This window comes from Brienomyrus brachyistius, chromosome 16 (genome assembly GCF_023856365.1).
Source record: "Brienomyrus brachyistius isolate T26 chromosome 16, BBRACH_0.4, whole genome shotgun sequence".
NCBI lineage: Eukaryota > Metazoa > Chordata > Actinopteri > Osteoglossiformes > Mormyridae > Brienomyrus > Brienomyrus brachyistius.
In genome coordinates, this window is record NC_064548.1 from 22,726,768 (window position 1) to 22,752,125 (window position 25,358).

At 47.4% G+C, this 25,358-nt stretch overlaps 2 protein-coding genes across 4 annotated transcripts in view; one reads left to right on the forward strand and one right to left on the reverse strand.

The window, feature by feature from the left end:
* The window catches only part of LOC125710089 (fibroin heavy chain-like), a 576,413-nt gene that overhangs the window by 379,851 nt on the left and 171,204 nt on the right, over nt 1-25,358 (reverse strand). The gene's annotated exons all lie outside the window — the stretch shown is intronic.
* The window catches only part of LOC125710090 (receptor tyrosine-protein kinase erbB-4-like), a 226,808-nt gene that overhangs the window by 169,057 nt on the left and 32,393 nt on the right, over nt 1-25,358 (forward strand). For all 3 annotated transcript variants that reach the window (XM_048979325.1, XM_048979327.1, XM_048979326.1), the window contains exons 8-19: nt 979-1,092; nt 1,655-1,781; nt 2,557-2,630; nt 4,138-4,228; nt 5,152-5,351; nt 8,921-9,053; nt 12,210-12,303; nt 14,974-15,128; nt 16,304-16,348; nt 20,694-20,826; nt 23,857-23,979; nt 24,593-24,691. In XM_048979325.1, the coding sequence (XP_048835282.1) occupies nt 979-1,092; nt 1,655-1,781; nt 2,557-2,630; nt 4,138-4,228; nt 5,152-5,351; nt 8,921-9,053; nt 12,210-12,303; nt 14,974-15,128; nt 16,304-16,348; nt 20,694-20,826; nt 23,857-23,979; nt 24,593-24,691 (1,388 nt within the window). The remainder of the gene's footprint in view (nt 1-978; nt 1,093-1,654; nt 1,782-2,556; nt 2,631-4,137; nt 4,229-5,151; nt 5,352-8,920; nt 9,054-12,209; nt 12,304-14,973; nt 15,129-16,303; nt 16,349-20,693; nt 20,827-23,856; nt 23,980-24,592; nt 24,692-25,358) is intronic.

Sequence of the window (25,358 nt, forward strand, 5' to 3'; positions counted from 1 at the left end):
GTTGTAAAACCGAGGACAGGATTAGACGGCCAGGAGAATTCCAGAGAGGAGGTGCAGCGGAGCAGAGCGAGCGTTCAGTCACCCGTAGTCCGAGGGCCCGCAGACAGTGTGGCTCCAAGGAGCTCCATGGCTTATTATGGCCGACGGGTTTGTCACGCCGCCGTCCTCCGCTACAGAATCCGGTATGATTAATCCCGAAGAAAGCTGGGAGGAGACTGAAAACCGGCAAGGGGAGTCGGGACCCAGAGACACCTGGGCCGACATCTGAGCTTCCCGGATCTGGCAACCTGCGGCATCAATACATACGAGCCAAATACATTTTCACCATAACGAATGCCGGACAGAACAAACTGTTTCCAGGCCTGTTAGATAACTGTGGTGACTCACTAATTAATACATTAGCATAATGTATAAAACTTTTTGGGTTTTTACAAATCACACATTTCTTCGGCATCCCTGTTCAACATCAAGCAGGATCCTACAAGATGAAGTAATTACATGTTTGACATTTACAAATGGGATTTTGAAAAATCCCATTATGACAGTGGCTAGTTATTTGCTACACAATTGCAGGGTTGTACTATAAAATGCTGTCAGTCAGTTTGGTAAAACCGAGACCCCATGTGAAAAATTATCTGTAATTATTCCATGCGAGTCAAAGTACTATCTTGTATTTTTTATGGTTGTGGTTACTTTTGTATGTATTATGCGTGGTTATTGCAAATTCAATGCATTTCTTATAGCATTAACAATTTTGTAGAAAATAAACAAAGAGCATGCATTTTCATTGCATTTCGCGTAGTAGTCAAATAATTATTGATGTGCATGCAGCTGTGGCCACAAAGCCAAGCTAAAATCAATGTATCGGAAGTTCACTTTGTTCCTCTGCATTGCAGGCAGAGATTCCTTAAAAGCCTTTCGGAGGGAGCCGAGCATTCCCCATAATCCCGTTTTCCCCATTTTTATTGCCTGTTCCAGACAACTTTGTGGTGGACCACAGCTCGTGCGTTCGTGCCTGTCCTAGCAACAAGATGGAGGTAGAGGAGAATCGCATTAAGATGTGCATCCCATGCACAGACATTTGCCCCAAAGGTGCGTCCACACCCTAAACCCCTAACGCCCACCCTCCCCGGCCCTGAGACTCCTTTGTCTTGCTGAGAATCGTGATCCCTTTCAGCTGCGATCCCCTTGTTGCTGAGTGCCTTCCTTCCATTTTATTTAGCTTCCCCCTGCAGCGAATTCAATGCCCCGTGTCACGTGTTACAGTGGCTGAACCCGCTGTCAGTGCCTGGGTCACACGCTCGGCTGGTAAAAGCCATAAAATGCATATCATCCATGTTCTCTGGGAGACAAACGTTTTTGAAATGATGCAATTCTTCGGATGTTTATGAAACTTGAGACCAGAACTGACCTTTCTCAGGAGTGCATGTTGGACCACTGGTTTGTAACTAGTCTCACTATACCAGTGTCTATAACCAACGTGCATCTCCAAAGGTCTGAGCTAGGAGTTTAGCTAGTTAGCATAGAATTTCAGGAAATGGATTTATAAGCTAAAGGTTACCCTACCGTTCCATCTCTGAGGCAGGTCCTTCGGTAAAATACCCAGCTCTGCTAAAGGCTAAAGTATGCATGTGTGTGGGTTTCTTTTTTCCAGCTTGTGACGGCATTGGAACCGCCAGCCTGCAGACGGCACAGACCGTCGACTCCAGCAACATCGACAAGTTCGTCAACTGCACCAAGATCAACGGCAACCTGGTCTTCCTCATCACCGGCATCAAGGGGTGGGTCTTTCTCTCTACTCTGGGCCTTTTTGTTTCCCAGCCATTGTGCGATGAGCAGAGATACTGCTGCTCTTACGGGCGTCCAGAGAAACCTCATTACAACCTGTTACGTGTCTCTTTACAGCAATTTGTCAGCCAGCCTTGGGTTTCGATTAGCCCTGCCAATCACGGCCAGGAAATACAGTGACAGCAGGAGTGAGAGAGTTGGGCCGAGCTGGGAGGCGTATTGCACATTACAGCGGGGTGGGGGTGGCTGTGCTGAGTCAGGCTAAGGACACACACAGACAGCGGGGGACACTGTTACTTTGTATGAGTGCAGAAAACAGTTACAGACACTCTGGCCACATGCATGCAGAAACACACGTTTACATTTATGCATATGCATTGCACAGACCCACACAGTTACATCACAGACAGCCCTGTGCCAACATGCACATTAGGTGAAATTCTGAACCCGGGACTGAAGTCCGGGACTGGCAATTGGGATTGATGCGTTTTTGGGGTTGGATGTGTTAAGTTGTAGTATCCCTGACCTGTCAAAACTAAGCATGTAAACAATATGCAACGTTATGTAACAATAGAATTCTGGGGTGTCCTAATACATTTATGGGACTGTATATGGGTAAGATCATGGCCTGGGTAAGTAATAAGCGTGACGTGTCTATTCTGGCCAGGAGGAGGTGAGGGCTTCAGTGGATTGACGTCTGAAATCCTTTCTTTTTTCACCACCACCCTCCACCCCCACCCTACCTCCATCAAACTCCCCACTGCTTAGGGATGTGTATCATGGGATCGAGGCACTGGACCCAGAGAAACTGGGGGTATTCCGCACGGTCCGAGAGATTACAGGTGAGCGGGAGATGAAGTTCTGGGGGTGGGGGGTGCTGTACTCTGTTAAGGGGAGACACCTAGTAATTCCCAGAAAGCAGAAGGTACGTCTCACTTCAAGGTTTTGTACTATTTGGAAGGGTGGTATTTAGCTAACAATGGCAAAGCACTGAACGTTCACCTCGTTACAACCCCAGGGAATGCTTACGTCCTGGTCTATGGCAATCTGGCTGAGGTTTATACAGTAAGTGGAGGGGAAGGTTTGATTTTTAATTCTCCTCTAGTGGGTTCGATCAACAGTAAATGTAACCCACTCTCCTGGGCTTTCGGGGTGGTCTGTCCGGGGTTTTTGCTGCGTAACACTCACAGTGATATGCATTGTCCCCCGGGACTGGTATGAGAGGACGTGCAGATACACATGTGAATTAAATTTGTGGAAGTTCTTGAGGAAGGAACAGTATCCTACTAGCGGAGTGAAAGTTTTGGACTTTTAAGAGGTCAGCTCATAATGCCCCGCTTTCACATCTAACCATGATGACAGACAGGGGGCAGCAGAGAGTCATAGTACTAACCAGCTGTACACATCACAGGGTCAGCATGGAAAACACTAATATTTTCTTCAGAGTTTTTAGGAAAGTATAGCATGTAAACATTTCAGAATTTAACAGGAAATCTCCTTTGGTGTTCGCTTGCTGGCAGGACCAAGAAGGGCATTTTTGGGGCAAGTTGAGTAAAAGTAGCCAAGGTAAAAGCATATGAGGGTATTAGAGGCATCTGAGCATGTGTGAGCCTGTGGGCAGGGTGGAGGTCGTCATGGAGAATTTCAGATGATCTTCTGTTAGGTCGATTCATCTAGGAGACTCCTCCACTCCACAGTAGTTATGGTACAGGAGCATTTTTGGCACCATTACGAGGATTACCTTATATCATGTGGAAAATGTGCACATAAAATAAACAAGTAAGCATATAAAACAGTCTCCAGGCCTGACAGTGACTATGCATCACAGCAGATTAGTCAGATGGTTAATTAGTGTCAGTGGATGTAAAGCAGGCCTGAATCTCCTCCATGGGGAGAGAGCCGTAAGGGCAGACAGGCTGCCGCGGGGGGAGATCCACACGGCTGACACATTAACGTCCACGTTCTTGCAAGGCTTCATCCTTCAAGATCAGCACTACTGCCATTACTTTTTTGGGTTGTTGTAGGAAACCACAGCTGATCGCAGTCAATTCGAGTATGTAGCCAAAGTGTATCTCCGGCAGTGTCAGAAAACACAGACTATTTCAGTGTGGATGTCACACTTCATTCACACGTCATTTATTCTCCGCTTCTGGGACTCCCTGCTGCCTTGTGATACTTAACAATTTACTCATTTAGACTTTTAAATTATCTATGGATGTGTTGTTAACTATTTATAATTGAGGCGCACATATTCTCATTAGAAGAGGTGATCGGGCAGATACTCTCAGCTGCCTGTTTCTCTCGTGTCTCTGTTCTCTCCCACCTGCTCCCCCACCGTCGCATTCCTAGGGTTCCTAAACATCCAGTCCTGGCCGGAGAACATGACAGACCTCAGCGTCTTCTCCAACCTGGCCACCATAGGAGGCAGGGCGCTATACAGGTATGCCACGCTGGCCATCTGCTGGAACTTCCAGTCCGCCCCTCCTTCCATACTGGTTATCCAAGGTTGAGAGAAAGCTTTTAAGTATTTCCTTCCCCTGCTTTGAGGGAAAGTCCTCGTCTGGTTCAGTAGGTGTGAGTGGGTTTTGGAGGGAAAGCCAGGCCGGTAGACTGGAGCGTTGCCGTGACAGCTGGCCAATCTCTGGGACGGGACATCACAGCGTGTCCGTTCTGGCCAAGGGTCTGAGGCGTGAGAACGCCCAGCATCGGTGGCGTTCCAGCGTCTGTGAACCGGCGGCAAGGCCTCCTCAAACCCACGGCGGAATCTCAGCCGCCGTGCCAATTACGGCCTGTCACGCGAACGCAAGCGCGGCACGGCGCCCCTGACAGTGCCCTGTCAGAGCGGCAGAGCAAGAAAGAGAGCAGTGTTTCCTGTCTCTCTTCAGCATTGGAGAGCATCCTACTTAATGACAAGAGTCCTGTTGTACATTCTGCCCTTTCTGTGGCTCTGTTACGGGCAGTTTAAAGGGGGCTTTTGATGCAGTATAAAGCATGTGTTAGCCTGATTGGAGTGCCATTCTGATCTAACATTTTTGCATTAGCAGATTGTGCCTTATGCTTTAAACAAAGGGTGTCGTGCGAGCTCAGGTTTGCATGCTGGCCCGCCACATGTGGGGCGACTGTCAAGGTCGAGGCCGGATGGTCTCAGCCTCAGTTCTCCGATGACACTGCTCTCTTGAAATGGTTTCTGAAACCACATGCCCTGGTTAAAAATGTCAAATGTTAAAATATTAATGAGTAACACCTTTAAGTGTAGTAAGCCATCTCTGCTTATGCTAAGTAGGGTGATGAGGGTGATGAGTATTTTCGCCTCCTGCCCCTCTCATGGTCTCTCTGTCCCACCCCCCCCCCCACCCCCCGTAGCGGCATCTCCCTGCTGATCCTCAAGCAGCCGTGGATCTCCTCCCTCCGGCTGCAGTCACTCGGCGAGATCAGCGCCGGGAATGTCTACATAACCAACAACAGTCGCCTCTGTTACTACAACACGGTCAACTGGACCCGCCTGTTTCGCACCCCCACCCAAAAGGCCATGATCCGCAACAACCGTGAGCCCAGGGCTTGCAGTGAGTACCCACCTCTGCCCCCACATTTCCCATCGCACCCCCAACTGGCATAAAACAACGGAAGTCTTTAAGGCAAGGAATGCTCCCCCAGAAGAGAATGCTGATCTGACCTAAAAGGCTACATTAACATGTCCAGTTTTATAAACAGTTAAAAACCGTGTCTGCTATGCCATTAAATATAAATGTTAGCATCTTCCCTCCGCATTTTAGCTACAGGAGTCTATTTTTTTCCTCGTCTTTGATGGCCTTACTCGTAGCGTCTTCAGCCTAGCAATCCCCAACTGCTGTCCCCAGAAACACCAACTGTAAATAGTCGTCCTCTTATTTTGTCTTTTCCCTCAAATGTGGCGCATCTGCGTCAGAACACAGCTACTGCGTAACGTGGGTGTTCACCGTACGCGGCAGCATTTGCGTGGTACCCTGTTCTCCAGCCTGCAGCATGTTACTGCGAAGCGTAAAAGTCATTAGAGATATGATGCAGCCTGATGTAGCGGAGAGGTAACGGCTGCCTTTGGCCTTCCTGGTGTGACACGAGCCAGCAGCGGCTCCGTAGGGTGTGATTTACAAACCAAGCCCGTTTTCATGTCTGCTTTTCTGGTTTTCATGAATGGTTTTCGTATGTCCCATTTTGTTTGCCTGAGAGACCCGTACACACACGTATGTGTACTATACACTACATATGTGTGTGTGTGTGTGTGTGTGTGTGTGTGTGTGTGTGTGCATGTGTGCGAGCGGGTATACCTATCCTTATGGGGACACAATGTCCCCATAATGTGATAAATATCCGTTTTTTTTTTTCCCTTATGGGGACCGGTTACCACTATTGCGCCGAAGAAATACAGGAAAAGACCATATTTCAGGAGGACTGAGACTAAAAATTGGGTGACTGACCCCCGCCTAAATAGGGCCAACAGTCATCTATGGGTGAAAACAAGTGATACCATTACTCTGTCAGTGACGTGATTTGAACCCACAACCTTCTGGACATGGGTCCAGACCCCTCTCTGAGCTTAATGTTTTCTTGCAAAATTTGTATTTCGGTGCATTAGTCTGTGCTGGTTCTGCAGTCTCAGTCTGCTTCAGGGTGTATATGCCTCCACCTCCCCCCCCCCCCCCCCCCAATTTAGTCTGAAACCTTCTGAGCACGACACAGACACGCCTCGCTTCCCAACTGGCACCGGCTGACTCCACGATGCAGGTGACTGGGCCATGGAACGCGTCCAAACCTTTGGAGTGTGCCCCTGTGTCTCGCTGTGCCGAGCTGGGCCAGTCTGAAAACAGCTGTTGGGAGATGGTCGTGGGAGAGGGGGGAGGGATTCACTATTCACTGCGGTGTAAGGATCATTACCACACCCCAGCAGAGGCTACGACCATGCGAGATTTGGTGGAAAAGTTTAATCTCTCTTGAGGCTTAAACTGGATACTGAGGACGCCACTGCAGCTTGTGGACCCTTTTGTGATATAAATTGAGAGAAGGATGCCCTGAAGTAATCCTGCTACTCATCCAGACAGATAACCGAATCAATTAAGGCAGCGAGCGAGAAAGCCAGGCTGTAGGAGCAGGTAGCGGACTCTTCAGTCAGGTACCGAGGCTGATGCTTCTCCACTGCCAAGAATTACGGGACAGAGTCTCCCCCAGGTGTTCCAAAAGGGCTCCAGCAACGTGTTTTCAAGCCCACCCTGATTTTTGTCCTTCTTCTCTATTCATCGAGCAGATCATTACCATCTCTTTAACATCCCTGGCCCACACTCATGCTGACTCTGACGTCAGCCAAGCCCGTGTTGGGTTTACAGCTGCGTTTCAGACTTTGAAGTTGTCTATGTTTTTGATCTCACTGCATTGTTGTCCCGCGGGAGTTCCAGGTGGGACAACTGTTGTACCCTTGAGCGAAGGTAATTACTGCAGTAACTCATAAAAAAAAAAAAAAATGCAGAGCTGCATGTATTACAGCTTGGAAATGGGGGATTTACATCACCATGAGTAGTGTGCTACTGGAGTGTTTAGAGAATTGGAACAAGCTCAGTAAATCAAACGATATTTAATATAAGGCACTTCTGAAATCATGATATCACGATTTTCCACAAAAGGTAAAAACTGGGAACAATATATGCTTATTATCAGGGGTGACCAATCTTATCCGCAACGGGCCGGTGTGTATGCGGATTTACTAATTAGAGGACTGATTGGTTGAAGAGTCCTCACAGCTGACCTAAAGATTATCTCAAAATCCTGCATACACACTGGCCTTTTGCAGATAAGATTAACCCCCCCACCCCGACTCATACATAACTTATAAATATATTTCCTGTGCCCAGAAAAAACAGTTGGATGTTGGGTATCACACACCGATGGGCCAAAACATTATGACCCCCCCCCCCCCAAATGAATCTTGTGTCAAGGGTTTTTGTCAAGGTCTGGGATACTTCATACAGAAAGGCAGGCATTCCACCTTAGAAATATTGGGGGCAGGAGAAAGATGGGGGTGAGAAAGGTAGACTTAGGCAGTACTACAGTATTACCGTATTCTGTAGTAAGTTCTCCAGAAAATCCCCCTGCCCCTCCCTTGCCCGCCTCAGGATCTGCTAATTTTAACATGAAATACCGGAAATACCATATACTGTGGTATAATATTTGGATGGTGCTAAAAATTAGACACCGCTAGCCTTGTGCTGCCTGGGGAAGGTGGCACTGCCAGTGAGATTTGCAGTGAAGCTGCAGCAGGAAAAAGGAGCAAAAGCTGAATACAGCTAAAGATAAATGTAAAATTATGGTCTGTCCCATTACAAGGGATGAAGTAGCCTTCTAAATGTATAGTTATTGCAAGGTAGCTGTACACATAATATAATATATATATATTAGGTCAGCTAATGGCTCTTGGATCAAATCCCTGAAACAGGAATAAAACAAGGCAGTTTTGCTTCCGGCAGCATACAAGCTCTTGAAATGTTCATGTTTGAAAAACCCTGAATTGCCTGGAACTTCCTAGATAGAATCTGAGCTGCTGTACCTGATTCTGACTACAAGGGCTTAGTACCGTAAGCACAAGTACTAGTCCTGCAATATTACTGGTTGGATAAAAAACTGTAGCTTAGCTGCATATTGGCGAGAATCAAACAACAGGACAGCGGAGAACACGACAGTCTGCACCTTTTCATTCCCTATCAACCCTGGTTTTAATGGGCTGCCATATGCACTGCTACTCAAAGGCATCTATTTCATTTCGGATTTATAAAGCGAAGTACATGCTCAGCCCAGAAGAAGCAGGTATTTTGGGTAGCGCCGTTAGCTCTTTGATAAATGGCAGCTCTTTCGGTCCGTGTGATAATGAAACAGTTGCATTTATCTGCGACGGAATGACCCTGAGAGTGAGATTTTATGATCGGGCTCGATTCCGGGTGACACATGAATGTCCTGGCGCAGTCTTTCAAATTCACTTTAAGGGAGCCCTGGGGATGCCGTTAATTTTGATTGAAGAAGAAAGTGACCCTTTCCGTCCGGTTATTCTCCAGCCGGTGATGGATGCATAGGGATGACCTGTGTAACCAGACGCCCCTCTGTGTCCCCACAGTCCTGGAACGCAAGGTGTGTGACCCGCTGTGCTCAGATGCAGGCTGCTGGGGCCCTGGGCCAGACCAGTGCCTGTCCTGTCGCTTCTTCAGCAGGGGCCGCTCCTGTGTGGAGTCCTGCAACCTCTACGATGGGTGAGCCCTGCCAGCCTCCCCTCCCCCGCAAGCGTTCTGCCGCAAACATGCGCTTTCACTTCAGTCGGCTGCCTCCGTCCGTTTCTTTTCTGGACACCTTGAGTTTGGTAGTAGGGATTCCTGGCATAAGGCGGGTCTCAGAGCAGCTTCACGGTGAAAACGTGCCTCTGTTGAAGGACGATGGCCTTCAGTGTAGCTGACACAGTCCATCACCATCACGGGGACGTTCATCTCCTGCTCCGCTGCCTCCGAGGACGCTGTGCTTTCCTAAGCAGCCCTCCCCGGCTGTATCGAAGTCGACGTGCTGCTGTCTTTATGCATTTCGGCGCAGACATTTATAATGCTGGATTGTAGGTTTTCCATTTCAGAGCACATCTATCCTAGCCTGGATTTCATTTTCAGAGCTGTCCAGTAGCAGGCTGGGATGTAATCAGTGTAAAAGCATCCTGCATCTGACTGTAAGAATGTAAAATTTACATAAAATTTTCTTGGGAAAACCTTTTTTCTATATAAAGGCGAAGCCCTGCTCTGTTATGTATTCATGTGAATCTTACATTAATACACACACACCTCACACAAACCTGTCAAACCGTGATCACACATGCAATTAGTGACCCATGTGAACATCAAAAAGGCCGATTTGAACCCTGAACCTCAAACCCGCATTAAAGACGCCTGAAATCACAGTGAAGTCCATGAAATGTACACTCCCCCCACCCCCCCCCCCACCTATCTGCATGTTTAAAAGGCTCATTTGGAATCTGGTGCTGCACCCACTTTACCCATGTCCCGCCCCTCCCAAACGGACTGGTGTCTCGGCCTGCCATGCCCCTGAGAGAGGTCATGAGGGTAACTGCTAATCGTCGGGATGAAACCCGCCCTGCCAGCTCAGCGGGGACAGGGATGCGCCAGGCGGTGTAGTGAAAATGCTTAATTAAACCCCCGCCACTCCACCCCCCCGCTGACGGGGCCGCGAGGGCCAAAATGACCCAGTCACCTGGCACCAAACCGACCTCTGCCAACTGACGGACCTCTGAAATAATTTTCTGCCCTATTTCTCGAAAAACAAAAATCATCCTTGGTCACCACCCGTGCCAGGGAAGATCACCCCCTCCGTGGGCTCCTAAGGGAAAGTTTAATTCAGTTTGAAAGGCTTGGAGGAACAGCAGAAATGTAAGACCTGCTGGATCCATTAAAGCCGCAACATGCATTGGCTGATGCTGCCTTTGATGGACAAGCCCCTTAACCCATAGTAGTTCGGAATGGGACTCCCCGAATCCCGAATTGGAATTACCATGAGACAAGGAAATTTCAAGCAATTGTTCCTGATAAATTCCAGCAAAACATAGACACAAACCCACAATCTAAGGTGTACAAAGTAATTCAAGTCATGGATAATTCGTGAATCTTGTTGCGATTGTCAGTGTCCTTCAGAAAACCTACATGAGCCCCCATTACTTCAGCCAGATGCCACCATCTTTGCAAATTGGGGGCGTTCTGCGGAGAGGCCCAGCGTACGTGTTCAAACCCGGGGGGTGACACTGAACAATCCTTACCATGCATAGCATGGATCTGAACGTCTGACCTTCATGATGGAATACCCCCCTTTTCTGGACACTCTGCGTCCTCAGTCTTTTCTATCTCCCCGCTTCTTTTGTTAAGATCTACACAGTCTGCTCATTTTCCAAGCGTTATGGGTCGTCTTTTGATCATGACGCTTCTTATGATGTAATGATGTGAAAAGAGGATCCACGGGCAGCCCCAGTGTGGCATTAACTCAATCCGTGTCCCACCTGCACTCCTCCATGTCTCCGGCCTCCTTTGAAACACTCAGTCCGATCCCTGTTTGCGCGATAGAGTTTGTATCGACTTTCCCTCAGGCCTCCTGCTCTCCCCCAGTCATTTAAGTCCTCAGGAAAAACAACACAACACTCTCCCTCAAATCCCAGTTAACCAGGCCGTATGTTTGTCAATTAATTATGGCGCTATTAATTATTTAAGGCCTCTGTCACTTGCCTATTTGGAGTATTGACCCAGCTTGGGGCTTAACTTAATCGAATCGGTCCCCCCGGTCCCACCACGCCTGGCTAGCGCATAGCAGGACTCTGGCATCAGCTGTGCTTGTCGCTAATGGAACAACGAGGTGAGGCTAACACAATAGAGAGAATAATCTGGTAAACGGAGACTACGCGGGGCGCCGATGCGCGTCCGGGCCCGGTCCGGCCGACTGAGCATGTAAATCAACTGTTGCCCTATATGAATAAACCCCCTCGACAAGCGCAAACCCATGAATTATTTATAGAGCCATTAGTTCAGATAGCTACACCCCATGTCATTTTTGCCAGGCGGGAATATACTGTAGATGTTTTGATGCATCACAAAGGTACAGTCTGTAACAATGACACCTGTTGGTATGTTTTGGTCATTATGGCCAATAAAGATGGAGAGCTGTCGCCTGACATCTAGCCAGTAGCATGGCATGCATCTTCAGCCATAACAGTTTGCAATTAGAGGAGCGTTTTGACATATTCCATCATGCTCTCCATCAGAAACATGTATACACATGTATATACAAGTGAAAATAAGTTCTGGGATTAGGATACAGGTTCAGGGTCCAGTGCAGAGGCTGTTTTTAAGGTGGTGGGCATAAGAGGAGCTGTAATTCACACATAAGGAAATGCCTTATCATTTACCAATGACGTGCTTTGAATCAGTGAGTGACAGGGGAGAGGCATTCATGGGGTCAATGACCTTTTAGCTGGGGTTAGTGCCCCTGTAGCCCCACCCCTTACAGGCTCCTGGCCCTCTGGAGAAGTTTGGGTTAAAGGGCTCACTACGGGGTCCATCTGTGGTATAAATATTCTAATGGCCAAAGGATTTAAACCCATAGATTTCCAGACATGGGCACAGTTCCCAGACTATAATAGCCTGCAAGGCATTCACTGATGTTCACATCTTCCTAAGTTGCAGTGGTTTAAAGCGCCGACGTTTTTCCTCTGCTATGTGGCCATTTCTGTATTTTCCAGTCCCCCTGCTGCCCCTCAGATGGGCCGCTGCAGACCCAGCCAGCCAATCCCACTCACTCGGTGCTTGGAACCCAGACCAGTCGATAGGTTCCGATTCCACATGTCTCCTTGTTTCTTGTTATCTCTGCAGGGATGTGCGTGAATTCGCCAATGGCTCGGTCTGCCTGGAATGCGATGCACAGTGCGAGAAAGTGGACGAAGGCTTGCAGACCTGCCATGGACCGGTGAGGCCGCACGCCATTTATCGACGAGTATTTATTGACATCTCTGTCTCACAAAAAGATTCGTCATGAAAGATTCCCCAGAAGAAAACTCCTGTGTACACTCGTCTCCACAACCCTTCAGATGCCGTAGAGTTTTGTTTATCTTTCAGCTCGTTGTGACTCAAGTATCCATGGTGGAACTGAGTCCTCAAAAGCCCACTAAATCCACTTCCTGGTTTAACCCAACTGGAACCAGTAAAGCAAGCAAGGGAAAGTAGGTTAAGGCAGTGATTGTCTCACAGCACCAGATAACCTTACCCATGGTGGATTTCGAAGTCTGGTGTCTTCCATCATTACATTCAGGTGCTCCATTTATATACTGCAGTTTATAAATAACGCACAGACCGTTAAGCGCTAAGAGAAAGCAGCTTTGGACAGCTGACGAAGCTCTTCACGCAATAATGCTCGATGACTTGACGTGCTTTTATTCTCCACTGTCTCAGTTAATGTGTAAACAGACATGCTTTTGCCAACCCCATCTCATTACTGGCTCTCCAAAGTTGGAACTGAAAGTTGGCATTCTGCTAGAAAACCGGGAAAAATTTACACATTTGCATGCCGACCTCAGGAATTGATGGCTCGGTGGGTCACATTGTTACCTCACACCTCCAGTCTCCATGTGTAGTTTGCATGCTCTTCCTGTGTCACATGAGCCTTCTCTTGCAGTCCAAATACATGCAGTTTGGTTAATTGCCACTGGATAAGTTTCCCGTTGAGTATGATTGTGTGTGTGAGTGTGAGCATGAGCTTCTATGTGTCATGTGATAAAATGGCATCTAAGTCAGGGTGTAGTCCTAGCTACCCTGTACTACCCTACCCTTGAACAGCATGGATGGATGGATGTTTTTCAGAAATCAACCACTGGGTCATTTAGCTTGCCATGCCTGGCTGATTGCGTTGTGTTCACTCTGTGCCCTGAATTGTACACAGAGTTGGCTCTTTGACTGGCAGCTTCTCCCCTCCCAAACCCCCCCCCCCCCCCTGTGGCAGTACCCACAAATGAAGTCAGAATTCCACCTGGCAGGCTGTGGCTCACAGATAGATCTGCCTGTGGTCGTTGCCTGTGTCGTTCATGGGGAGGGTCCCACATCTGGGTTAGAGTGTCGTGAAGGAGCCTTCAGTATAAAGAGGGTGGGGGGCGACTTTTCGCATATGGAATGTCCCTGTGAATGTGCATCAGAAGAAGAGGTACAGGAGCCTGCCTGGGGCGAGGTGGGCCCCCTCTTTAAGCCCCTGTGTGGAGAATTCCGGCCAAAGCGAGTGTGCCACTCACTAGGCTTGGGTTTCCCTGGTTACTTGGCGCACGCAGGTCGGGTTGGGGTGGCGGGTGGAGACAGGTGTGAGCACATTTTTATTGGAGAAGATTAGCCAGAGCCGTGGCTGATTCTCTTGGCCCAACCATTGACAGCTTCTGGGCCGGATCTCCTCAGAATCTCCAGCAGCACTTAGCCTGTAAGCTCCGGAAAGGCGAGGCAGACTGAGTCTGCGGTCATGGGTCCACGGGCAGGACGCCGCAGAGGACGCCCCCATGCCAGGCATTCATCTCATCTCATGCATTTCAGCAGATGAGGCTGCTCCTTGCGAGTGCCAACACAAAGGTGCTCAGAGGAGGGATTCTGTCCATATTCCATAATTTAGGAACTTCAGTACTGTCAGTGATAAGACAATTCTGTAAAGTTAGCCTGTCGGCTGATTGCCTTGCTTCTCTGACACATGGAAACGGATCCTGGACGGGACACTGTCACCCCTCTATCAAATTTGTCCCGTTCCTGTACCACCCTTCCTGTCAACTTCTCCTGATTTTTCCTTTCACCTACACAAATTTCCTCCACAATGCTCATCAGGGACTCTCAGTCTAGGTGTCTAAATTTAATTGTTTTAACGGAGCTAAATCCAAAAAATGTTACGAGGAAAATATTGTAAGAACATAACATGCCTCTTTACTGAGGTGTGTCAAACCTATCTTTATGAGATGTGACGCCTGTATAAATATCCTTAATGACATTTCCCAAATAGCTGGCCACAGACAATGTAACTTGACCCTTTCCTCAGCCACAAGGGCAGACCGGCGGGGTCCTGTGGCACCATGAAGGTCCTCTTGTCTGACAGAGTAGTTTTATTATGTGGAAACGTCGTCCATTCCGACAGCCGCATAAAAAACCATCTTTCATCAGTCGCAGAAGAGGTAACTAACACCGCTAGACGTGTCGGCCTCTATATCAAACCAGCTGCCAGGCCCAGTTTCAGCACGAGTTCTTTATTGTTCAAAGTCATTAGATACAGTGCCCATTTAGCGCAGGCAGAATGTCAGGCGTAAAACTCACTTTGACTGATGGCCAAATGGTGAAACGGCCAGATAAACAAACATGGATTCCCACAGACACGGACCGGTCTGTATACACACATGGACATGAGACCACCAGAGTCCAGGGCCTTCCAGTCTTTGTGTGCCGCTTCTCCGGTGGTTTGGCAGGTGTCCCGGACAGTCACCCCGTCTGCACTTTCCATACTCCCGTTCCTACATTACGCCACTAAATCTCTGCGGGACAACGCTCACGGTGGCTGCCTGTGCTGAAGAGGAGCAGCTATTGTTTTATGACTCTCCCTCCGCCTCCTGCTCCCACCCAACAGGGCCCTGACCACTGCACAGAGTGCCTGCACTTCAAGGATGGGCCCAACTGTGTGGAGAAGTGTCCCGACGGCCTACAGGGGGCCAATAGCTTCATCTTCAAGTACGCCGAGGTTAACAACGAGTGTCGTCCCTGCCATGCCAACTGCAGCCAGGGGTAAGGCAAAGGCTCTGGGCTCCACTACCAGCAGGTTACTTTACATGGTACCTTTGATTTTAACATAATCCAGAACGCAAATGTAAATACTCGGGTGTCTGTTTCACTGTGTGAAAGTCAGCATGGGTGTGCAACCTCTTGATGTCATTCTGGAAAAAGGTGGCTGGTGGATTGATAGGCTCTTTCAATGGTTTTGCGTTGCCTTCTTTTCCAGACGCGGACAGTACAGTACACGCAAACATAGTCAGGTAGTAGAGTTTGAACCACCTTCGAAATTTGGTTCAGCCCGCTCCAGTCGGTGAAATCTACGAAGGGGACCCCCTGCAGTTGGCAAAAATTATTGTGAGGGACCTATCAGTAGTGATGCTGGACCCCCATGAAATTAATTCCTGGGGGTCATAAAAAAATGAAAATCTACGGTCTATTTTTGGAAATTAACTAACCCTTCAGAAAAAAATGGGGGTTTGGAATACCTGCTTATGGACAGACACGGCGAGACGCAGAGGGGATGCCTGAGGGACGAAGTCTCACAGGCAAACCTCTGGCTAGCCGAGGAACGGCGTGATGGATAGTAAACACGCACCAGCTTCCGGAAGCAGGGAAGGATGCTGGGAAGTGCCGGCTTACGTCGATTTTCTCGTATCTCTCCCCCCCGCTAACACCGGCGGGAGGACCTCAGCACTTCCTGACATATCACCGTGGCCACGTTATCGCAGCTGTAGTGTTGCCGCTGGTTACCGCTGGGCAGCGGCTGCCAGTCTGCCTCAGCTCCAGGGTGACGAAACCGCGGTGAGCGGCGCAGACTCACTTCCTGTGTAACACCCCTCAACAGGGCCGGCTTCTGATGAAACCGCCACATTACTCGCTGTCGAGGATTCGGTGCTGGACGGTGCTCCTGTTATTCCTGAGGCATCTTGACCTCATACACAAATCAAAGAAATGACTAACGGCCAGCAGGAAATCCCTCTCTTTTGCTGTCATACCCACCAGATATTTGTTATTTTGGTTAGCAGTCACACAGTAGGGTAAAACTCATTCATTCGTTTTTATATAAATAACTACTATTGAATATATGTATTATTTTATTATTAAGCTGCATAAAATGCTCATTACTTTTTGAAAACGAATAAAACCAGCAGACAACTACCTAAGAAAGATTTCTGTCCTCTTTGCAGATGCATTGGTCCCCGGATTCAAGACTGCGTGGGCATGATTGACAGGTATTCTTACAAATCATAATTTCCCTTTCATTTGCTCTCTAGGGTGCATTTTTTCATGAACATTTTTTTTTTCGTGTGCCAATAGCGGGGTGCCTTCCAGACATTTTTAAAACAAAGTTTAATAAGCTCCGACCGTCACGGAGCTGACGTGGATGTGGGGTCTGCGCACGGTGAGGTTAGATGTGTCAGTGCCCGTGGAGATGGCAGCACTCTCATCCTGTGGGGCGTCAAACCCCGGGCATCATGCGAGCTGGCAGGCAGGCTGTGAGATGTGCTCACGTTCCCTCTCAGACTCCCCAGCCCGTTTAACCCTTTGCGGATGTCCTCTCCAATCCCAGGAGCCCTGTGCCGAGACTCCCAGCGTCACGTCTCCACTCCTACAAATAGCTGTCATACTGTAAACAAACGGCACAGCCTGCTCCACTGACACGATAACTTATTTTTATGCCGCTGGAAACCTTTCAGTCCAAAAAAGGATTTCCTTTAGGGCTGCTTTTCAGAAGAAAACATGTTTCTTACTCCGTCAGCTACTCCGTTTAGGAATAAAGGAGGAATAAAAGATATTTTGTTTTCATTTTCATCTGTCAGTACCGCTTAATGCATAATATGGCTCCGGGCAAGATGACAAACAGAGTCACATGACTCACGGATGGGTGGAAGGAGCTTTATTCAGATTCCACTTTGAATAAATCGTAGAGATGGAGAAAAATTTACAGCCGTCTTGGTTTCGTCCATCCAGTTCCCATAACCGTTCATCCACTGCATCCAGCTCAGAAGTGGGGCTTCAGGGAGAAAGCGCAGGGTTAAAGGAAAGGTCATCATGAGCAGGTTTTGTGGTCCAGGGTGAGCGATAACACAGGCGGTTATTTGACTGGACTCGTCGACTGATTTTACCTTATCCCCGGATATCCACACCCCCTTTCTTACATAATTTGAATTACGAAACGTTTACCAAAGAACTGCACTTATTTACTGCCTCCTTGTCACCCATAAAGTAACACCATGCATATTAGTGAGCATACATTATCTTTTGGGGATGCGACCTCTGACCTTAAGGCCACCGTTTTCAAGATCTACCACAGAGATTCTGGTTTAAGTCCGGTCAGTGGACGTATCAGTCCATCAGCGATACAGGCCTCGGAAAGGAATCCAGGAGGCCACTGAGAGAGCAAATATACTCACCCTGTATTTCCCAGTGTCCCAGCTGTCTTACTTTCGTCCCCTAAACAGGGGCTTCAATACCCCCCCCCAATATATACACCTTTGCATTTAAATTATTAAGTTGTGTCCACCCCAATTTCAAATTCTATCCTATTCCCTTGCCTCCAGCATCAATTATTCTTTTATTACCCTCACTCTCTCAGTCACGATACTCATCATCTCACTCCACATAAACAATAGCTATTGTCACACTTGCGAACCTTCTCCTCTGACGGGCACCTGCATGGATGCCTTCTCTCTCATTAGAAAAATGATTGGTTCAGAGAGATAACCAATCAGATTGTAGAGGAGGTGGGTTCAAGCAACAAGAGATGCTGGGACCAAGACATCCGATTGGTTTGTTCTGCCTTCTCTAGTTGCTTGGACTCACCTCTTCTGCAATCATTTTTCGTTCTGCCCTCAGAACATCTTTGTGTAACTCCCCCGAGCTTTTGGTAGTCAGTGCCCGCGTGGTCCAGGGGGATTCTCATTAGCAGAGCAAACAGGATTACAGCAGGGTTGTGGGGGTGGGCGGGACACTGAGTACCGTTTATCGGCAGACATTGCGGTGAGCATCAGTGTTAACAGAGGCTGCAGGGTAAGTCCATACGAAGCCAGGCACAGGGTTTCCCATGATTAATGGCATGCTGGGAAAGTAAAGTCTGTCCATTACGTCGCTCGCGACTTGATGAATTGAGTGGATTTTGCTTCATCCTCCCAGGAAGCCCTCAGAAAGGCACTAAACAGTTCTGGGCTCAGTGCATATGCGATAAGGCAGCAGCGCTGGTTCGAGAGCGACTGCGGGGGGCGTGTGTTCAAGGAGCATTAGGCGAGACAGCTCCAGTGAATGAATTTGCGATTTAATTTTATGGGGCGGGGGACTGCTCAATGCTGGAAAACGAAAACAAGCACATTAGAGTCGACTGAAAGCCAGACAAATATGTAACCAGAGATAAAAAATGCAAGGGCGTGCAATTGCAGGGCACTTTGCCTAAATTTGGTTGATTGGAGCGACCTAAGGCTACGATTGGACAGCTAAGTACCAGGGAAATGAGCAGATATGATTGGCCGTAACAGTTCAACGGCAGGGCAGATGGAAACCACATGAATGTGTGTAGCAGCACTCTGTCTCTAGCCCTGGTCTTATTTGCTCAAAGTAATTGTCCCTTTCAATCATGGAGAAAAGCAGAGCGGTACATCTTAAACTCCGGTTTTTATTGCAAATGTTTTTTTAATGTACGTGTCAGATTTTTGGTCAAGATATTTTTTTTTTAATTTATAATAAAAAGTACCTTCTGTACTAAAGGAGAGTGCTTTATTTATTGACCTAAATATTTCATTTGAAATATAGTTAAAGTTTGCTGATGTAGAGGTGGTCCCCTTGGTTCCTTCTGCCATTGGTTGTTACCAAAGGAATCCCCACATAAAACACTGATCTGTTGCAAAGTCACACGGGAGTGTCCAGCATTTCCCTCAAATGTAAATCATGCGCTCTGTGGTATAAGGGTTACATCTATTTGCCATAAGAAAGAAAATATTTTCCTTGTATATATTAATTTGTGTACACACACTAATGTTTACCCGTTAGAAGTTTTTATAAAATGTTCCCTTGGACGTCCTGCTTACACTAACCTACAGGAAGCCAGGGGATGTGCGAATAGCCATGAAATCTCCACTCCTTATGGGGTCATTCTGGCTGCTGTTTTCCTCCTATGCTTTTTCCACCCAAACAAATCACACCCCCAATTCCAAGCCATGCACGCTCTCTGACACCCTGTGCACCCCCAGGAGTAAACAATAGGACTTGGAAATGTTCTCTGTTCCTCTCCATGAAATTAAATCACCATTTTCAGATTGGATCCCTCTTCAGGCCCTTTTTTGTTGTAATATTACGGAAAAATCCAGCCATCCTGCAATAAGATTAGTTTTGTTCTCTAAGCAAACGAGAACGTAATATTACAAACAGAATTAGGAATCAAGCTGTCTCGCTCATCAGGATAATTTCCTTCCAATTTCCAGTGTTGGGATCAAGCTGGAAGCTTCCTGTAGACGTCGTCAACGAAATGCCCTTAATCAGATCGTAGGTGAAGCTGGGATGCTCAGGCCTCTTAGCCTCTTGTAGAGGGGAAGTCCGGTTATTCCCAAAGGACTATCCCCCTTCTGCTAGCTGACGATGGACATCTGTAAGGCTTCTCACCCGCACAGATGTTACAAATATATGACAGAGGTTGCCAGTGAGACTTAAATAAGCACAGGAGGTGAAGATCTAGTGTTAAATACCTCAGTGGGGAACCACCTAGATATGCAACCAAAGATAGTGAGATATATGAATTAATGAATCTATTTACAGTTTTTCTGCTTTGTATAGAAAAAGCAGCCAGAACGACGCATTGTGCTTGTTATATCTGGCATTGCAGGGCTGTACAACATCGAAATTTCTTTTCAGGTAGAATATCTGGTCTGTCAGTTGCATCAAAGCAAGAAAAAGTAAGATTCTGTCATTTCCGTGGTATTTCCACTGCAGTCACATAATGATTAGCAAAATATATTAGGATAATATTTTTTTCACTGCAACGCTGCTTTGTAATAAAATAGTGGGTTAGATAGTAAGAGTCTGAGGGATCTGGGTGGATATTATTCATTTTTCTGTTTGTACTGTACATTTGTTTGACTAGAATCCAGCTTCTCAATTTTTTTCTGACAATTCAGGTTGGTCACCTTAGATGAAATGCCCAAATTTCTTTCTTTAATAATGAAAAGCACTTCTCGGGGTTTCTCGATGGGGAAGTGGTAGAGAAAGGAGATGCAACGGATGACCATATTGTTTTGGAAACCTCTCTGATTGCTGTGTTGCTACATGAACCTTCACAAAGCTTACAGAGCACTGTAGCCTTCAGATCGTAAGGTAAAACACAGCGCTCTGTGAGCTTGGTTTGTTCTGTAGCCAGTGCCTGCTGAACAGGCGACCAGCTGGGAAGGTGGGCGGTGGTAAAGCTGCATTGTATGAAGTGCATCACTATCCTCGGGGGTGATGCTCAGTTAATAATGAGCAGGACAACTGCGGTGGCCATGTTCTGCAATGAACTTGGAGTGACGCTCCTCCGAGTCATTTTGGCGGCCTCTCTCACCCTCTGCCCCTCCACAGGACTCCCCTCATCGCGGCAGGCATCATCGGCGGACTCTTCGTCATCGTCATCGTGGCATTGAGTGTGGCCGTCTACGTTCGCCGTAGGAGCATCAAGAAGAAGCGTGCTCTGCGCCGTTTCCTGGAGACTGAGGTTAGCAGGGACCACAGTTGGACATTTCAGGTCCAGAGAGTAAAAATCCAGACCAAGATTTTGTTTCAACCATCCAGCTCAGTCCTCTGTGACTGTGACTCTTTATGCTCAACTGCGTGATTGAAAGAAAATCTTGGTCTGGATTTTGACTTTCTGGACCTTAACCCCTTCTGGCAAGCACACACTGAACATGCTGTGTGCTGGAGCCTGTTTGCAGTAAAGTCATTAAGTATGAACGCCAGCCATCAGTAAAGGGCTTTCACTGTGACTTCTTCTCTCTCTCACGCTCTCCCTCTCTCCCTCTGAGGTGTTAAGCGTAATCGCAAATGAACAGCGCATTTCATTAGTATATAAACAGCTCATTCAAAAAGCATGAATGGACGTACCGTTTGAAAAATCAGCAAATATGCAAGACGCAGTTATATAGCTGCATTTCTAAGTGAAAGCCATTCAGTTCAAATCCCAGCAGGGAATCGGTTGCCGGAATCCCAGGCAAGGCACTCTGGCTGAATAGCTTCAGTGTCAACTTTGAGCTGTTATATGTGGGCAAGAGCAAGAGAGAACGCTTTATAGATTCTTTTCATAAATGCATTTGCCAAGAAAGTAAACATTCCAATGAAAATATGTATATAATAATAAGTATGCGTGGAATGTGGAAGGCTGTTACGTTCTCAGCAAAAAACCTCACCGGCTGTGTGGGTCGTGAATTATTCTCACTTGAGATGCTCTTCCAGAAGAGTGTGTGAAATGCACACGTCTTTAATACGGTACGCGTCACAGCTCAAGGCTGACTGCACGTCCATCCACAATCACGGCAGGAAGTGCCTGCTTGCCGGGACTCTGTTCTGCTGTTAGAATGGACATCTCTGGGCTGTCAGTGATGCTCATCTTCCCTGCATAAAGAGCCTCCACTACACAGATATTCTTCTACAGTATGGAATTGCTCCTGGAGATTCACCCCCCCCCCCTCGCAGAGCTTAGGTGCCGCCCTATATTAACACACCTGATACGGATAATCAGGCCCTTCAGTAATATCTCGGTATTAGAGCCACCTTAGCTTCAACATAGCTGACTGAGACACTGAGACGCTACTGTAGGGCCTGATTATCGGTACCAGGTGTGTTAAATAAGGGCTGAGGCTAAGCTCTGTGGGGGGGGGGGGGGGGGGGGGGGGGGTTAGGGAGCAGGAGCTCCAGGAGCAGGGTGGGGCAGCCATGGCTTATACGAGGTGAGAACTATGTCCATGAGATGTACTTGGTAAAAAGCAGCGTGAATGCCCTATGTGAAGCCCTTACAATGCGGTCAACAGTTGCACAGTTTGAGTTCATAGGGGAGGCCGTGCCAGAGAAGCCCCCCAGGCCCCCTACCCAATCATGTGCATCATTTCATTTGAACGCATTTTTTGTTTTTGGCTCTGGACCCAGCAGGACCACATAACTCATCTGTGTGCGTTTTGTAGTGCAGGTTTAAAGAGAAAGATCACAAAACAACAAAAGTCATCTGCTGCTCCTGTGCAAGGCGACTCATCGCAGGATGAAAGTAAACCTACCCTGAGCTAAATAAGCACTAGTCACCCGCAGGACAGTGACAGAAACTGTGTGGTAAAATCACAGAGGGCTCCAGCAGTCGTGCGTGGGAATGGAGCCTGCCTCGCTGTCAGGGTAGTGGAGCAGTGTCATGAAGAGTGGTCCGATCCGGGGTCTTCAGGCTAAAGACCTACACTCCTCGTCTGCATTATACCAGATTTAGCCTCTTCAGAGCAGGAACATTTCATTTGCATCGCAAGAAACCGATCTTGGCTGATGAACGTCATCCTTTTCTCCTTTCCTCTGTCTTCTGTTGAGTCTTAGCTCCTTAGTTCCCTCTGATGCTCTTTCTTCTTGAAGCAGATCTTTTTCATTTTAATTGGTTAAGACTTTGTAAGAACCTGCTGATTGTCCAGCCAGAGGTAAAAAATACCATGTGGCCGAGCTCCATCTCCCCACAGCTTGGACACTCCTTGTTCTCGTTGCCTGTGGTCTTCAGTTTAATTCTTCGGATAGTTTAACTCCTTTGTTTGATTCTTTGGATTACTTACTTCTGCTGTGAGGCCGGAGTTTCCTAAATAGAACATGACAGATATTCTTCTCAAATACCATGAGCAAAATGACTCAGTTCTCGGCCACTTTAACTTTTCCTCTCGTGTCAGGCTGATGCTGTTACCACGTCTGGAACCAAAGAAAAGAAAGATTCATGAAAACTAGTCTTGCATAGACCATGAGTGGGCAGGAGTCTTAGCAGCCAGTTCCCAAAGCAGTTTGAGGTTACTGAGATAGTAGTAAACAGCCCTGTGCTCTCCATGCATTTCAGCACTGCTCCAGACAGGAAGTCGAGTGCCATTTAGCTTGAACAGAACACCAGCTTCCCCTGACAGGCTCGGTGATCTGCTCCCTCTATAGCCCTGATTTAGAATTCCATTTAGATGAAGAACGCATTTTGTTTTTTAATCATATGGTGGGGGGCATAATGGTCTGGTGCTGTAGAGGGGAGGTGCTCATATGCTGGCTGCATTCTCCGGCACTTGAGCCATAATGAAACACTGAGGGCATGTGCTCCCTTTCATGAGCTGATATTATCTCGCTCTTTCTCTCTCAGTTTCTCTGCTCTGCTGTATCTTCTGGTGTAAGAGCCTTCAGCTTTTGCTGCTAGGAGGCCAGGACCTACAACCTGACTACTCGTAGCAGACAAAGACCGAAATACAGATAATTCTTCAAGAGGTTCTATATCAATATATATGATATTCCAGCAGTGTTTTCGGACCAATATAGACAGCCGATACTCGTAGTGAGGTATCGGAAATGATCATACGCAGCCCTTCTCTGGGTGTCTCTATATTTTCTTGGATTGTTTATATAAACCATCTCACTTTGTCTGGCAAAGGCAGCAGTGAAGGGCAGTTTATTAGCGAAGTGGATAGGTGGAGTGATGTGCACTGCCGCTTACAGTACATCCACTCCCACATGGATTACTTTTTGGGTTGTTGCCCTCCAGCTAGTGGAGCCCCTAACTCCCAGTGGAACAGCCCCCAACCAGGCCCTGCTGCGAATCCTGAAGGAGACGGAACTGAAGAGGGTGAAGATTCTGGGTTCTGGAGCTTTCGGCACCGTCTACAAGGTAACCTGCTTATTGTCATCCCCGAATGTCCAGTGCCACTGCAGGTATCTGGCTAGCACACCTGTCCTGGCCAGTCACACTGTGTGCAGTGCGCGTGTGTGCCCTCTAAAAACTCCAGTATCAAAGCATCCCACTCAGTATTCCACTGCCACCTGTTCATTATCCCAGCTGACACGCCCAGGTGCAGACTTCTCTGATGTCTTTTACCTCTGTTAAGTCTTGTTTTTACAAAGCATTCAGCTTCTAACCCGAGAAAAAACATACAACTGGTAAATGGATAACTGCCAAAAGGAACGCTTCACCCAACACTTTAAAAGCTACAAAACATATCTTGCTGTGTGGGTGTTGTAATTGTTTGGCGCTGATATGACAAAGTATGGGAGTGAGCTCTTTTGACAAAAAAACTATTAGCTACACTAATGCTAATGGTTGTGAAAAGTGCATGAGTGCACTGACATTTTTAAATGCATGACTGACTTTTCTAGTGAGTGACTCATTTCAGGGGTGAAAGGCAGGAGTGAAAGCACACATGCGTGCATCTCTGTGCACAAAGAGATTGTCTCTAAGTCTGTAAGAAAACTTATTTTGAGAGACCGTTGGTGTACTTACCCAGGGCATATGGGTGCCTGAAGGGGAGACAGTGAAGATCCCGGTAGCTATAAAGATCCTGAACGAGACGACAGGACCGAAAGCCAATGTGGAGTTTATGGACGTGAGTAAAACCCCCCTGCTTTTGTTCTGTGTTTGTCAACTCTATATGCGTAACGGGAGTGTGGCTGAGCGTAAACGTTTCTGACGCAGGTGTGCATGTGCCTGTGTGAGTCGCTGATCGCTGAGAGCCTGGAAGGCTCTTATCCTCTCTAGTCTGGAAGATCCAGCTTTCTCCATTCATGGAGGCAGCAGATGCCAATGAAAGGAGAATGCATTCTGCATTGGACAGGAGCTAATTTAGGCCGAGGTTTTTTTGACTTACGGTGCTGGCCTTTAGCTCTGTAAATAAAGGGATTATCTCTGCCCATTTTAACATATATTTGAGAACCGAAACCTACTGTAGGAGATATTTTTTTTTAAATGTAAAATTTCTTCCCAGCATCAAACTTTAATCCATGTTTCTTACAGTATTAGAGTAATAGGCAATATTCATAAAAATGTTGTTTTGTTCGTTCATTCCCTGTATTGCATGTTATGAAAGTCATTTGTCTTTGGGTATGTCCCACAGTCACTTTCTGATTAGTTTTGTTGTGGTATTGAGAGTATTGCCACACACACACACACACACACAGAGGCACATCTGCACTCCAGCAGGCGGGGAGTCACCTCTACACCATCAGTCTCACACGTGGACTATGATGATCACAAACGCACACGTTTAGTTTAGT